Genomic DNA, 16,663 nt, shown 5'->3' on the forward strand with positions numbered 1-16,663 from the left:
GTTACATGTACATTTAAATATACTTCATAAATTTTTATAAGAAAAAAATACTAAATCAAAAACATTTAGCACTTATAATATCACCATTTTTATCTATATAGTTGTAGTAAATAAAAAAAAAACTCAAACTCAAAAGACTAATTTTATGATAAATATTAAAGAAAAATACAAGCTTTTTAGAATTGAATGTGATTTTTAAATTATTTTGGGATATTTTTGTTGAATAAAAATATTAAAATTTGGGTGAAATAATATAGAGAGATATTAAATTTTTTGTAGACAAAGATTGTTCTTGACGACGATTTTAGGGTAAAATACCACCAAAATGTCATATACATTGCATTCTAAAAATATTATCATATTTATGAAAAGTGAAAACAAGCTTGTCATGTATAAATAAAGAGTAGTGTTACACATTTTAAATTTTTTTATCCTAAAAAATTATTTTAAATAGTGTGGCATTCATCAATTGGTAGATGGATAATACAATTAATTCACTTGGATCTTATAAAGAATTATTAACCACTCAATTAATGAAACATCGCTTGGAATCAATAAAAAATTTAGGTTGTCTATCATTACTCATAAGAAACAAAAAAAAGTTTTATTTATTAGTCGGTTTTGTTGTTTGATGATTGTTCGTTAACAGTTGCATGGCAACTTTCGGAATGTCGAAGAGAGGTTGTTTCGTTTGTTGAGCTGTGTTTCAAACAGAGTGTTTGGCTTTTTGGCGCCCATGGTGTATTCCTAGAAGCCCTCACAACATGGCTTGTAGGATTTCACAAAGGCCCTAGTATTTGAAGTTATTTCCTTTGTATGAACTCTTTGAAGAAATAAGAGAAAATAATCCCGGGAACCGAGGCACATGACATGAACGCTTATTACCAGGCTAAGGCTTATATAGTTGTCTGCATCCGTGAGTTTGAATTGTTTTGAAGACAGATGGTTGAATGACATGGAAAATATTATAATATAAAAAAATTGTAAATATATATGAAAAAAGGTAAAAGTATTAGTTCCTATATTTTGGAAGTTAGTATGTGCGTAGCCCATGTTCATTTAAAGTATTTCAAAACATCTCCGTCATTAAACTAGTGATACCCCTGCTATTATTATTTTTTTCTTTTTTAACTTACTTTTATAATATTATTCTCTTACAATAATTCTTTTGGGACATTAATAAACAAATTAAATTATCAATTTAACTTCTAAAAAAAATAAAAACAAAAAGAATGTATATTAATTTTTGTAGAATACTTTACTAAGGAGTTAATATACTAATTTTTTTATTAATGTTTTTGGACACACGCGAGCTTCCACAAAAATTAACAAATATTCTTTTTTTAATATATGTTTTGGGGTTAAATTAGTAATTGAATTTTTTCTTTCTATTAATGTCAAAAAATTATTGTAAGAGGGCAATATTATAAAAAGAAGCCAAAAAGAACAAAAGATAACGGTAGAGGTGTCAATAGTTTAATAACAAGGAATTTTTAAGGTATTTTTAAAAATATAAAGACTAAACAGGCCACTAACATCAAAATATAGGGACTGAACGAACTTTTACTCTTAAAAAAATTATCCTTAAATCTCCAAACTTACAATTGTGGCTTGTACATGATGAGACAAAAGAAAGGTAATGAATTTTGATAAGAGCATAAACACAAGAGGATTGGATGTTTAAAGGGGAGCGACAAGAAAGAGAAACGATGGGCGAACAGATTTAAAAAAAGATTTTCTTATTATTTTAGATTATGTCATATGTGAAATAGATAAAATTGACCTACTATTAGAAAAAAAAAATAGTTTATGATTTGGATTTAGTGCTAAATTGATTTGTGCTCAACTCTTCATAATTTTCTTTCACTTATACATATATAACAATATATAGTTAGGATTTAATTAAACTTATTTTCTTGTCCAATAACAACTAATTGTATCTATGGAAAAAGTTAGGAAAAAAAAATTAGCTCGATACTAAATCCAAATCTCAATTGCCTAATCTAAGGCAAGAGTACTAGATCCATGTGTGGCAACAAGGTCACAAACCAACAGCTCCAAAGTCACAAACCGACAACTATGAAATCACGAACCGACAACACATCTAGGCATGTATAATAATAATAACATTGTCCTTGTCGTCAAATTCACCTCAAGAGAATACCCAATGAAAAATTTCTTATATTTACTCAACTAGATATTAAGTTTGTATCAAAATTGATGTGATTTCTATTGATTGAATTGTGTTATACATGAGCGTTTAATATGTAGGACAATAAATAATTGGGAGGCACACATCAATTGAGATACAAAGTGCATATTCTAAATAAGTATAAATTAATGTTTTATTAAATGTTCAAATTTGGTGAACATTTATGTATAATGTCTAGGGTACCACATTTTTTTATTGTATTAAAATGATTGCGTATACGCTCATCTCCTTTTGCTATAAAATCTCGAACGTAGAACTCTATCTTTGTATCTTCACTTGAAAATGTCAAAAAATTCAAGCCAATGCTCAATGCAATATGGTATTGATATTGAAAAATTTCTTGTAGGGAAGAGCTTTTTTGTTACTGGGGCAACAGGGTTTCTCGCAAAGGGTATATGTTGAGTATTAGAAAATGCATATTTATAAAGGAGAAAACCGTTATTTTACATTTTAAGTCTTACTAACAACCCTTACTTTTATATATTTAACCTTCTTGTGATTTAATTACATGTGTTTTATTTTAATTAAGTATTTTATGTATTTTAGGGGCATTATAGTCATTTCACAATAAAGGAGAGATCAGACGGCAAAACGGACATCACTTTTGAACTCAGGACGGTCGAAAACCTTAGGAGGAGCATAAAAGGAAAAATGACACTATTCACATGTACGGTACTATTCACGTGTACGGTACTGTATACGTTACTGTTCACGACACTGTTCACATAGACGGATGATGACGTGGCATTGACCGATGATGTGGCATTGACTGATGAGGTGTCACGATCCTGTTGGACTAAAATTCTTATGTACTGTTGATGGTGACGTGGCAGCATATCAGTGGACGAAAAATCTCGCGTACGGTGCATGCATCACACAGGATTATTTTCAACCAAACCGCGTTACTGTTCATCCGGGTCAAACCGCGTTACTGTTCAAAGTCGGGTCAAACCGTGTTACTGTTCATCCGCGTGGTCAAACCGTGGACTGTTGACTGATGACGTGGCGCAATCCTGAGCGTCCAAACTATTTTTAATCCGATGGCCATGATTTACTCCATGTATCTATAAAAAGGGGGCCTCCCCCCCCTAATTTGATATCTCTGAATCCATTTTTGGGATCCATTTTCTGTAATTCCTTCTCCATCTTGTATTTTCTTCGTATTTTAATAAATTTCCATTTTGCCCCTAGTTCAATTATGAGTGGCTAATTTTCTTTCAAGCTTGGGTTGAAGGTGAAGTCTCAACATGTGTCATGGGCTTAATTTGGTAAATTTATTTTCTCTTCCCCTCTAATTTTTGTGGATGTTTTGACTTCTCGTCGACAAATAATAATAGTCTTGTCTAGATACCGCCTTGGTTACACCGGCTCTCTAGTATAAGGTTATTATTATTTGGCACGATAAGCCCTTAGCACCATATTGATTAGAGCGTGGTTCATGAGGTGTGGATTCCCCCCTCATGATTTAATTGGCATTAATACGGATTATTTAGCCCATGATGCATGTTGATACGGATCCAGATACCCAAGTACGTCATTTCAATAGAATTCTCTTCAATTCATTCTCGCCATTTCAATTCCAGTTTTAGAATTTATTCTCGCCATTTTAATTTAAGTTTTAGCATATTCCAAATCATTTCCACCATAAATCCAATCACCCATTTACAAAATTAATTCTACACAATTAAAATCCACCTCCTCGTGGGATCGACACTCGTCACCATAGATCTATACTACAATAGATTCGTGCGCTTGCGAGTACATTAAAATTTGCACAACAAGTTTTTGGCGCCGTTGCCGGGGAGGTAAGTAATTTTAATTCATAGAATTAATTTTTGTGAATAATTTCTTTTATTTGTTTTCTTGTATTTTTTTTTATTATTAAAAAAAAAAAGTGAATCTACATTTAAAGGTTAGTATTTCTTTTCTTTTTCTCTTCTTTAAAATTTTGTAATTTAATTTTCCATTTATTTTTCTTTGTAATTTTTTTTGTTTATCTTATTAATTTAATTTTTAGTTAATTTCTTTCACGTATTTATTTTTGTGTATTTTTATAGAAAGGTTGTAATAGCGCAATAAGGTTAGTATCGTAATTTCTCCCTCTTCTTTATTTTTATTTGTTTTGTTCCCATCTTTATTTTTGTTTTGTTTGCATCTTTATTTTTATTTTATTTATTTTGCATGCATGGTCGTAGGTCATTATTACCTAATCTTGAACCTATAGACCTTGAATTAGAAAAAACACTTCGCACACACAAACACGTTAAAAATAAAATGGATTTACAAGCACCACAGGAGAGGCCATTTAAGGACTATTTTAGTCCCTTAGCTAATTTGAGCACGTCATGCATAAGATACCCAAATGTAGCTGCTAGGAGTTTTGAATTAAAACCTAGTGTGTTAAATTGTCTCCCTACATTTTATGGCCTAGAAAATGAGGATCCATATAATCATTTGAATGATTTTCATGCCATTTGTCAAACATTCAAATATGAGAATTTTTCAGATGATGATGTTAAACTTAGACTATTCCCATTTTCTTTAAAAGATAGAGCTCGTTCATGGCTTAATACATTGCCTGCTAATAGCATTGCATCATGGGAACAAATGGTTACAAAATTTTTAAATAAATATTTCCCAGTGCATAAAACCAATGCTATTCGCAGGGAAATCTCGGAGTTTACCCAGAAAGATGACGAGCAATTTTTCGAAACATGGGAGCGATTCAATGGGCTACTCTTGAAGTGTCCACATCATGGGTACGAGAAATGGCACCAATGCCAATACTTTTTGGAGGGATTATTGCCGAATGTGCAAGAATGGCTAATGGCAACGAGTGGAGGAGAGCTAATGTCAAAAAGTGCATCAGAGATTTGGGAATTCTTCCAGCGACAAGCAGATAATTCCCAACAACGGAGTCGATCACTCAGGACTACTAGAAGAATTAAAGGAGTGAATGAGGTTCAAATTGGCGAATCAAGTTCAGAAATTAAAGAAGTCAAAGCGATAATTGAAGGTCTCTCTCGACAAATAGCATCATTATCGACTGCTAAATCAACAGAGCCACATGACCATGACTCATACTCAGATCAAGCCAATGCCATAGGTGTAATGAGAAAGCCATCAAATTACAACCCATACTCCAACACATATAACCCTGGATGGAGAGACCACCCCAATTTTTCATGGTCTCAAGGATTCCAACAGAATGGACCAACAGCTCCAGCTCCACCAATTCCACAAAATCCTCAAGCCTCTCAGCCCCCATTTAGACCATTCAATCAGAATCAGAACTACTCTCAACCCAGACCATGGGAGGATGCATTCCAAAATTTCAAGAATGTTACTCACTCCACGATTGAGCAACAGAACCGCACCATTGATGGACTACGAAATGAGTTGAGAGCGGGCTTCAACTCACAAGCCCAATCAGTTTCAAGCCTCGAGAAGATGGTGGGACAACTCGCTTCTTCAGTTCAGACCTTGGCAATGACTGTTGAGAAAGGAAAATTTCCAAGTCAACCAGTGCCTAATCCTAAAGGAGTGCATGAAGCGAGTACTAGTTCACCACAGCAACATGGAGAGGTCAAAGCAGTAATGACCTTGCGAAAAGGAAAGGAAGTCGACAACAAAGTGGAGATGCTGGTGACAAAAGAAAATCAAATTGTACCTGTGAATGTTGAAGACTCATCACCGGAGGAGAAAGAAGAAACCAACCCACGAGAATACGTTCCGAAAGCTCCATTTCCTCAAAGGTTAGCGAAAGGAAAGAAGGGAAAATCCACAGGTGAGATTCTCGAAATCTTCAAACAGGTAAGTGTTAATATCCCTTTGCTTGATGCTATTAAACAAGTTCCATCTTATGCCAAGTTTCTTAAAGACCTTTGTACTAAAAAGAGAAATATGCATGTTCAAAAGAAGGCATTTTTAACAGAAAACGTTAGTTCTATACTCCAACATAAAATTCCTTTAAAATGCAAAGACCCTGGCTCCCCCACTATCTCATGTAGTATAGGGAACCACACAATTGAGAATGCTTTGTTGGATTTAGGAGCTAGTGTAAATCTTTTGCCTTACTCTGTATTCGTGAAACTTGGACTGGGAGAATTACACCCAACTCCAGTGGTGTTACAGCTTGCAGATCGGTCCACGAAAATACCTCGTGGTATTGTGGAGGACGTGCTTATCCAGGTAGACAAGTTTTATTTTCCTGTTGATTTCATTGTAATTGACACTCAACCAATACAGGATTCAAGGAAGCACATCCCCATTATTCTAGGCCGACCTTTCTTGGCAACTGCGGATGCTCACATTCAATGCAGGACTGGAAATATGCAGTTGTCCTTCGGCAACATGACTATGGAACTGAACATCTTCAACATTGCCAAACAACCTCACAATGCAGATGATGGAATTGTTGATGTGGATTTAATTGAAGCATTAGTTGATGATACTTTTGTTTCAAACCTTAGTGATGATCCTTTACAAACATGTTTAACTCACTTTGGTTTTGATTTTGATATTGACAGATCGGTTGATGAGGTCAACGCCCTGCTTGACTCAGCACCATCTATGGACACTAATAAATGGAAGTCAAGAGTTGAACAACTAGCACCATCAGAGAAGAAACTCATCCCATCATCAGAATCACCACCGAAACTCGAGCTCAAACCATTACCCAACACATTGGAATATGCATTTTTGGGAGAAGAAAGTACTCTACCGGTAATCATCTCATCATCCCTCAATGACGAACAAAAAGGTAAGTTGTTGGATGTTTTAAAAGAGCACAAAGGAGCATTAGGATGGACCATAGCAGACATCAAAGGTATAAATCCAGTAGACTGCATGCATTACATTCACCTTGATGAAAATGCTAAATCTACTAGGGAAATGCAACGTCGGTTAAATCCTAATATGAAAGAAGTTGTTAGAATTGAAGTCCTTAAGCTATTAGATGCAGGTATCATTTACCCAATTTCTGATAGTTCATGGGTCAGTCCTGTACAAGTTGTCCCCAAAAAGTCAGGAGTCACAGTAGTTACGAATGCAGATAATGAATTGATACCCACTAGAGTAACTACAGGGTGGCGTGTATGCATCGATTATAGGAAATTGAATTCTGTCACACGTAAAGACCATTTTCCTTTACCATTTATTGATCAAATGCTTGATAGATTAGCAGGCCATGAATTTTATTGCTTTCTAGATGGCTACTCAGGATATAATCAGATCCCCATAGCACCAAAAGATCAAGAGAAAACTACTTTCACTTGCCCTTTTGGCACATTTGCATATAGGAGAATGCCATTTGGATTATGTAATGCACCTGCTACATTTCAACGATGTATGTTGAGCATTTTTTCTGATATGGTTGAACGATTCCTTGAAGTCTTTATGGATGACTTTTCTGTCTTTGGTGACTCGTTTGATCAATGTTTACATCATCTAACGCTAGTTCTGCAGAGATGTACCGAGAAGAGCTTAGTCTTAAATTGGGAGAAGTGCCATTTTATGGTAAAACAAGGTATTGTTCTCGGTCACATCATTTCGAGCAAAGGTATTGAGGTTGACAAAGCCAAGGTGGATCTCATTTCTAATCTCCCTCCACCTAAAACAGTCAGAGAAGTAAGATCTTTCCTTGGGCATGCTGGTTTCTATAGACGTTTCATTAAAGATTTTAGCAAAGTTTCTAGACCCTTATGCAATTTACTTGCTAAGGATGTACCTTTTATCTTTAATGATTCATGTCTTATGGCTTTTGAAAAATTAAAGCAATTGTTGACATCATCACCCATCATTCAGGCCCCAAACTGGAGCTTACCATTTGAGCTTATGTGTGATGCATCTGATTATGCAGTAGGAGCAGTTTTAGGACAAAGAGTTGATCGAATTCCTCATGTTATTTACTATGCTAGTATGACATTGAATGATGCACAGTTGAACTATTCAACTACTGAAAAAGAAATGCTAGCAGTAGTGTTTGCATTGGAAAAATTTCGATCTTATCTCATTGGTTGTAAAATAATTATATTCACAGATCATGCTGCTCTTAAATATCTTCTCACAAAGAAAGATGCAAAAGCCAGACTAATTCGTTGGGTGTTACTTTTGCAGGAATTTGACTTGGAATTCAAAGATAAAAAAGGGATAGAAAATGTTGTGGCGGACCACCTCTCTCGTCTCCATTTTGACACAATTATAGAACAATTACCATTAAATGAGTCATTTCCAGATGAACAATTAATGAGTGTGGAAGTATTACCTTGGTATGCTGATATAGTTAATTATCTTGTTACAGGTAAACTTCCAGAGCATTGGACCAAGCAAGACAAGGCTAAATTCTTTGCAGAGATAAAGAATTTCTTTTGGGATGACCCGTATTTGTTCAAGTATTGTGCGGATCAAATTGTTAGACGATGTGTCCCAGAAAGTGAAATTCAGAATATCCTTTCATTCTGCCATGAACAAGCTTGTGGAGGCCATTTCAGTGCTAAGAAGACAGCGACTAAAGTTTTACAATGTGGTTTCTATTGGCCATCTATATTTCGAGACGCTTACACTTTCTGTTCTTCATGTGATAGGTGTCAACGAATGGGAAGCATTACACGAAGGAACATGATGCCACTAAATCCAATTTTAGTGGTTGAGATTTTTGACGTATGGGGTATCGACTTCATGGGACCCTTTCCCCCTTCTTTTGGCCATCAATACATATTGGTTGCTGTTGACTACGTATCAAAATGGGTAGAAGCAATTCCATGTAGGACCAATGATCACAAGGTGGTGATAGCATTTTTGAAAAGCAACATTGTTTCACGCTTTGGATTCCCTCGAGCGATAATCAGTGATGGTGGTGCCCACTTTTGTAACAAAGCATTCAAGGCTCTTTTGACAAAGTATTCAATCACACACAAAGTGGCGACCCCGTATCATCCGCAAACCAGTGGCCAAGTTGAGATCTCCAATCGAGAAATAAAGCACATATTAGAAAAAACGGTGAGGCCAGACAGAAAAGATTGGTCATTAAGACTTGATGATGCATTATGGGCATATAGAACGGCTTTCAAGACCCCAATTGGGATGTCACCCTACAGGCTAGTGTATGGAAAAGCTTGCCACCTACCTGTGGAACTCGAGCATCGTGCATATTGGGCCATCAAGAAATTCAACTTTGACATGCAGCAAGCCAGCTCAGAAAGAAGATTACAGCTGGCAGAACTTGAAGAAATTCGCAATGATGCATACGAAAATGCCAAAATTTACAAGCAACGAATGAAAGTCTTCCATGATAAGCAAATTATGAGAAAATCGTTCACTCCAGGTCAGAAAGTGCTTTTATTCAATTCTCGCTTGCACCTATTCCCAGGTAAGTTACGCTCTCGTTGGTCTGGTCCCTTTATTGTTCATACTGTTTTTCCACATGGGGCAATTGAAATTAAGGACCCAAAGAACGGTGTCACGTTTAAAGTTAATGGTCAAAGATTAAAGCCATATCTAGAATACCAACCACGTGGAGAAGACACCGAAATAAATTTGAGTGACCCACCAGATTTGAATTGATTTTTTTTTTCTTTCTTTTCGTTGATTTGATTTTGTTTTCTTTCTTTATATTATTCTTTTGCTAATTGAAATTGTTTTTGCATAAGTGTGTTTATTTTACCATTAAGTTTTCTCTTATCATTGTTAATCATGAGTCTCATACTTAGGCCGTTCCTCCTGAACATTCTTAAACCACTTCAACGTGTCAAAACTCATCTCAAAAGGCAGATTCAATTTTGTAAAACACAACGCATTTGGGCTCTACAACCACCAGAGTTAGTAGCCTATGTTGAGGGTTTAGAAAGCCAACTCAGAGACATTGAGAGAAGTGTTTACGACATCCAGTTGGAGCTTGAGGTAAATTCAATAAGAGGACGATTTTAATTTTCTTTGTGTGTTTTAATTTGTTTTTCTGTTTGTGTGCTTTAGTTTGTTACCCCGGTGAAGTGGCGGATAACGGTACTCCGTGACAATCAAGTCGGTTACTTCAGTTTCCTATAATAACTGATATTCTGAGGCGAAGGTATGGACAGAAACGAGATTCTAACGAAGCTTCACAAGCGATTCCCTTCACTTCCTCAGAATGCCCTCCTTACGATCTATAAAGCTCGGTCCGAACGCATGCGATTACTCATGAGAAATAACATACCTGCTGACATCCGTTGGTTAATCGAGGCTAAAGTACGATCGGCAGGTGAGTTACCTCCAAAATTTATTGCATACATGCCTGGTTGTGGTAAAGGAAATTATGCAAGAAAACGACGAGCTCGAAGAATTTCTGTTGCTTGTCATAAGTGTGCCAGAATGAGTTGCAATAAAAACCCATGTTCTTTAGGAATGATGTCTGATAACAGGGAAGATAAGATTCAATTCATTAGGGATGGCTTGAATAAGGAGTCATTGGATGATATCCTTTTGTCTCTTGAAACGCATCCCAGTGGATATGTGCAAGGAGCGATTCTCCAGTTATGGCCATTATTCCAGAAAGAGCATGCACGATATAGTCTCGGGAATCTGACTATAAACGACCCTGTTTGCCTGTTTATAAGAAAACTGGATGGGAAGCCTATCCTCGACCCATAGAGGGCGTTCAAGCCGTTTCTGGACGTAAAACCAGAGGAAGATGTGAGCCACAGTCGCAACTACGTGTAAATATCCTTTTACTTTACTGTTATTTTATTTCATTTCACTGTTGTTTTATTGTTTGCATTATTGTCTTTAATAATTTTATTATTGTTTGCTATTTCCTTTTTACTGTTTTCTTTTTGACTCGCGAGCCATGTGCTTCATGCGTTATTTGACACTAACATGTTACCTCATTCACAGCTGTGACCCACTATCACCAAGACTCTTAAATGTGATTTCTTTTGTCAAACACTCACAAATTGTTTTTGAGAAATATTCCAATGGCAGCTACTCCCAATAGACAATTCAAGAACATTTGTGTGCTTTCTGGATTTACCTATGGCAAACATAAAGAGTTCGTTGAGGCAGCCATAGATCTTGGTCGAAGCATAGCAGCGAGAAATTTACATTTGGTGTATGGAGGAGGTAACCGAGGGTTATCAAAAATGGTCTCCGAAGCAGCTTTTATCAGAGGAAGTCAAGTGTTAGGCATCATCCCAAGAGTCCTAAAACCATTGGGCAGTTCGTCTGACTCATCAACTGGAGAAGAGTTAGTCGTCTCAGGTATGCAAGAAAGAATAACTGAAATGCTTAATCATGCTGATGCATTTATTTTCCTTCCAGGAGATCTTGCAACACTAGAGGCACTTATCACGCTAGCATCTTGGGCCCATCTGCACATCCACCAAAAACCCATCGGTTTGTTAAATGTCAATAACTTTTATGATGGCTTTATCGCATTTCTTAACCATGCAATAAAAAACTATTTCATTCCCGCTAATGTGAAAAAACTTTTTATTTGTGCTCACACTGCTAACGAGCTACTTGATCTGTTACAAGCTTATAGACCGGAGCCAGACCCCTGGACCTTCGTGTTGGAGCGTCCAAATAATGATGGTAACAGTAGCAGCAGTAAGAAGTACAAATTAGATTTAACTCTCCGCCTATAAATATTTTCTTCTGTGTTGCACCACCCAGGTGATGTCTTCTAAACTCTACTTCTTTCCTTTCAAACATTGAGGACAATGTTTCGTTCTGGTTGGGGGGAGGGAATAGTCGACAATTGTAGAATTTTGGTTAAGTTTTTACTAATTTTTGTTGTAGAAACTAACTGTTGCTAACTTTTTGTGTTGAAGATGGCTGAATATGGAGTGTAGTGACTCTAGAAACGCATCTTCATCGTTTATAAAAAAAAAAAAAAATTCAGACATTTTCTTTTTCTTTATTATGTGTTTATGTTTATTTTTCTTCTTTTTAATTTCTCCTCTATAAATATACATTTTCCAACTTTTGAGTCGAAGATGGCTGAATATGGAGTGTAGTTCCTCTAGAAACGCATCTTCTTTAAAAAAAAAAAAATCATTTTCGTTTTCTATCATTTTACGTGTAACTTTTCTAATTAGTTTTTATGCATCATTTTCACATTTCTGCATGCATATTTTCCTTTCATGTTTAGAATAGGTTGGGGGGTAGAATGTTGTTTAAAAAAAAAAAAAATTTGTGTGATTTGTTTTAACATTGGGTGACATGATTAATTTTAAATTTTAGTATTTGTATTATCTTTGGTCTTAAGTGATGTTACATTATGTTTGCTACTCTACATGTTGATGTCGGAGACATATATGAGTTGCTTGAAGGAATGAACATGTCATAATAAGTACCAAGTGAGTTTTTGAGCCTATTATTTTTCTTGGAGAATAACCCTTTTGCCCACTCTTTATACAGCTTAGCAGTTTATTATTTTATACACGATCTCTAAATTACTTTTGAGTTAACCCTAAAAAAAAAAAAAATTGTAAAATAAAAAAAAAAGAAAAAAGAAAAAGAAAAAAGAGTGTGTTGCTACATTTGGAGGCCCATCTAACTAGTAGATATGGAAGGTTATTCAGAGCCCTAAAAGACGATGGAAAGGCCATCTTTGATCCGTTTGAGCCTTTCTAGCCATCCCTTTTATTAAATATCCATAGTTAACCCTTTTGAGCCTTTAAAAAAAAAAAAACATTTTCTTTGTCAACTTATCATCTTGACCCACTCCGATTTGGAGTATTACCCGATGTCTTATAAGTTCCATCACCTATTTATGTTTGAGAAAATGTAAATAATTATGTTGTTCAGTGAAGTTATGCCAAAAAACAAAAAAAAACAAAAAAAAAACAAAAACAAAAACAAAAACAAAAGTTGTTGTTTCAAAAGAATAAAAATAGGTGAAATCCACCTTGCAACTTCCAAAAAAAAAAAAAAAATTTCTCTGCATTTTTCTCAAACATACACTTTGTTTTCCTTATTTTCCTTCTTTGTTAGCCATGTCCCTAGCCTACGTTTCATCCTAATAAAAGTCCTTCTTGATTTTAGGGAACTATAGTTTGAAGTAGAAGCTAGTTATATGGGCTAAAAAGATGTAGTGATGCATAATTAAAAAAAAAAAAAAGATAAATAAAGTGGGTTGACTAACATTTTATTTGACTTGAGATCGTATTATTTCTAAGCTGAGGGCATATTTATTTCATCTTGGTGAGAGCATGTGATATCACTTCTTTATTATTTTCTCTCTCAATTACCATTCATTGGAGTGACTATTTTTATTGGGATTAATTTATTTGTGAGAGTGTCACTACTTCCAGTGAGATTTTGGGGTTTGACATGTCATTCTTGAGAGTAGCTAAAACAAAGTCTACTGGGCTAATTCATGTGGATGGTTGATGTGGGTGTGATGTTGCTTTAGACTAGAGATAATGCTTATACTTTTATTTGAGTGTTATCATTAATCTGATGGAATAAATACGAGTGTTTCTATTAAAACAAAAAAAAAATTATTTTGAATTTGAATTTTGTTTTCGCTTTATTTGCTAGGGACTAGCAATAAGCTGGTTGGGGGGTGTGTTGAGTATTAGAAAATGCATATTTATAAAGGAGAAAACCGTTATTTTACATTTTAAGTCTTACTAACAACCCTTACTTTTATATATTTAACCTTCTTGTGATTTAATTACATGTGTTTTATTTTAATTAAGTATTTTATGTATTTTAGGGGCATTATAGTCATTTCACAATAAAGGAGAGATCAGACGGCAAAACGGACATCACTTTTGAACTCAGGACGGTCGAAAACCTTAGGAGGAGCATAAAAGGAAAAATGACACTATTCACATGTACGGTACTATTCACGTGTACGGTACTGTATACGTTACTGTTCACGACACTGTTCACATAGACGGATGATGACGTGGCATTGACCGATGATGTGGCATTGACTGATGAGGTGTCACGATCCTGTTGGACTAAAATTCTTATGTACTGTTGATGGTGACGTGGCAGCATATCAGTGGACGAAAAATCTCGCGTACGGTGCATGCATCACACAGGATTATTTTCAACCAAACCGCGTTACTGTTCATCCGGGTCAAACCGCGTTACTGTTCATCCGGGTCAAACCGCGTTACTGTTCAAAGTCGGGTCAAACCGTGTTACTGTTCATCCGCGTGGTCAAACCGTGGACTGTTGACTGATGACGTGGCGCAATCCTGAGCGTCCAAACTATTTTTAATCCGATGGCCATGATTTACTCCATGTATCTATAAAAAGGGGGCCTCCCCCCCCTAATTTGATATCTCTGAATCCATTTTTGGGATCCATTTTCTGTAATTCCTTCTCCATCTTGTATTTTCTTCGTATTTTAATAAATTTCCATTTTGCCCCTAGTTCAATTATGAGTGGCTAATTTTCTTTCAAGCTTGGGTTGAAGGTGAAGTCTCAACATGTGTCATGGGCTTAATTTGGTAAATTTATTTTCTCTTCCCCTCTAATTTTTGTGGATGTTTTGACTTCTCGTCGACAAATAATAATAGTCTTGTCTAGATACCGCCTTGGTTACACCGGCTCTCTAGTATAAGGTTATTATTATTTGGCACGATAAGCCCTTAGCACCATATTGATTAGAGCGTGGTTCATGAGGTGTGGATTCCCCCCTCATGATTTAATTGGCATTAATACGGATTATTTAGCCCATGATGCATGTTGATACGGATCCAGATACCCAAGTACGTCATTTCAATAGAATTCTCTTCAATTCATTCTCGCCATTTCAATTCCAGTTTTAGAATTTATTCTCGCCATTTTAATTTAAGTTTTAGCATATTCCAAATCATTTCCACCATAAATCCAATCACCCATTTACAAAATTAATTCTACACAATTAAAATCCACCTCCTCGTGGGATCGACACTCGTCACCATAGATCTATACTACAATAGATTCGTGCGCTTGCGAGTACATTAAAATTTGCACAACAGTATACATCCTTTAAGTTTTGTCTTTAACACACTTATGTGTGTGTGTGTGTAAAAGCTTTTTGGTTACTCGGACAGCAAGGTTTCTTGCGGAGGATATATATATCTTTTAAGTTTTATCTTTAACACATTCTTTTTGTTTTATTATATTTTTTAATTTTTTTTAAAGTTTGGAAATTTTTTACCCCCTACCTTTTTTAGGATTCGAACTTAGGTGGCTGGAGTTTTGAATTCAAATAGCCAGCCAAATAAAATTATATGACAATCACTCGATTAAGTTCTTAAGACAAAGTTTTATCTTTGAACTCGTGCATATTTATTCTGGAACGTATAGTATAGGAACCGACTAGCTATAACGTTGAAATTTATTATTATTATAATTTTTAATTTTTTTCTTTCTCAGTTCTTATAGAGAAGATATTAAGAACAGTGCCTGAGGTGGGTAAGATATTTCTGTTAATCAAGGCAGAAAGTAAAGAAGCTGCATCGGAAAGATTGAAAAATGAACTATGTTGGTTATAGAGTTATAACTATTTACTGTTAATTCACTAGTTTTTTAGATTTTACAATTTGGTCCCAAATCTTCAATTTCTTTTTTATTATTATTATGTGGTTGTGTACTTTCAGGTCATCAATGCAGAACTTTTCAAGTGTATTCAGCAAACTTATGGGGAATGCTACCATGATTTCATGTTAAATAAATTGGTTCCTGTGATAGGAAATATAAGTGAAAGTAACCTTGGATTAGAAGGAGATTTGGCCACTGTGATCGCAAATGAGGTCGACGTAATTATAAATTCTGCGGCTAGCATAACCTTTCATGAAAGGTTATAATCATTTATGAGCTTAATTTATTCATACTTATATAATAAATAGAAAGTGATATCAGTTAACGAGTCTATCTCTTCCACAGACGTGTGGTAGAGCCATGAAATTTTTAGAAAACCTTTTTTAAAATTCAATTAAAATTTTTATTTGTCCTAAAAAAATTGTGATTTTTTCCATCGGTTTTGAATAATATATATAAACAAATAAGCTCAAATTTATATTTTCATTGTCAAAATCTCTTTAAAGAATTTGTTAAATTTAAAATTATTTAAACATACTTGAGAGAAAAATCTAATTTTTTACAGTAAATTAAATTGGTTCCTACTGATCTTGAAATCTGGCAACGCCATAATATATATATTTTTAAAATATTGTACGTAATTATTTAGATATATAAGTGGCATCACATAGTTTAATTTGAAATTGCAGATATGACATCGCAATCGATATAAACACAAGAGGACCTGCCCATATCATGACTTTTGCCAAAAAGTGCAAGAAGGTTAAGGTTTTTGTGCACGTATCAACAGGCAAGTGTCTAAAACCTATAATGTTCGCAGCAGTGAGCAAGAACCCGTGTGAAAAGAAAATTGCAATTTTATTTTCCTTAAGCTTTTGCCAGAAATCGACGACTAAAATGTTGTTACCCTTCTTTCAAAATTATTTACAG

The 16,663-nt window shown here is 35.0% G+C and overlaps 1 protein-coding gene and 1 non-coding gene across 2 annotated transcripts; one reads left to right on the forward strand and one right to left on the reverse strand.

Moving 5' to 3' along the window:
- The first annotated feature begins 2,505 nt into the window (after nt 1-2,505).
- On the forward strand, nt 2,506-16,629 carry LOC112496124 (fatty acyl-CoA reductase 2, chloroplastic-like). Its single transcript, XM_025093280.2, has 5 exons — nt 2,506-2,603; nt 15,569-15,672; nt 15,844-15,992; nt 16,423-16,523; nt 16,616-16,629. Exons 1-5 carry the CDS (start codon nt 2,522-2,524, stop codon nt 16,627-16,629), a joined length of 450 nt encoding a protein of 149 aa, XP_024949048.1. The 5' UTR covers nt 2,506-2,521.
- LOC127903585 (small nucleolar RNA R71) lies at nt 4,871-4,974 on the reverse strand. The gene has a single exon (XR_008056293.1). It is a non-coding gene; the product is annotated as a small nucleolar RNA R71 (small nucleolar RNA).
- Nucleotides 16,630-16,663: the final 34 nt, after the last annotated feature.

The sequence above is a fragment of the Citrus sinensis genome, chromosome 6 (genome assembly GCF_022201045.2).
Source record: "Citrus sinensis cultivar Valencia sweet orange chromosome 6, DVS_A1.0, whole genome shotgun sequence".
In the NCBI taxonomy this organism is placed as follows: Eukaryota; Viridiplantae; Streptophyta; class Magnoliopsida; order Sapindales; family Rutaceae; genus Citrus; species Citrus sinensis.

Bases quoted from the DNA above. Each gene is read 5' to 3' on its own strand.
- LOC112496124 (XM_025093280.2), top strand. From the start codon at position 2,522: ATGCAATATGGTATTGATATTGAAAAATTTCTTGTAGGGAAGAGCTTT. The intron at 2,604-15,568 runs GTATATGTTGAG...TTTCTTTCTCAG, and splicing joins AACAGGGTTTCTCGCAAAGG to TTCTTATAGAGAAGATATTA. The intron at 15,993-16,422 runs GTTATAATCATT...TTGAAATTGCAG, and splicing joins AGCATAACCTTTCATGAAAG to ATATGACATCGCAATCGATA.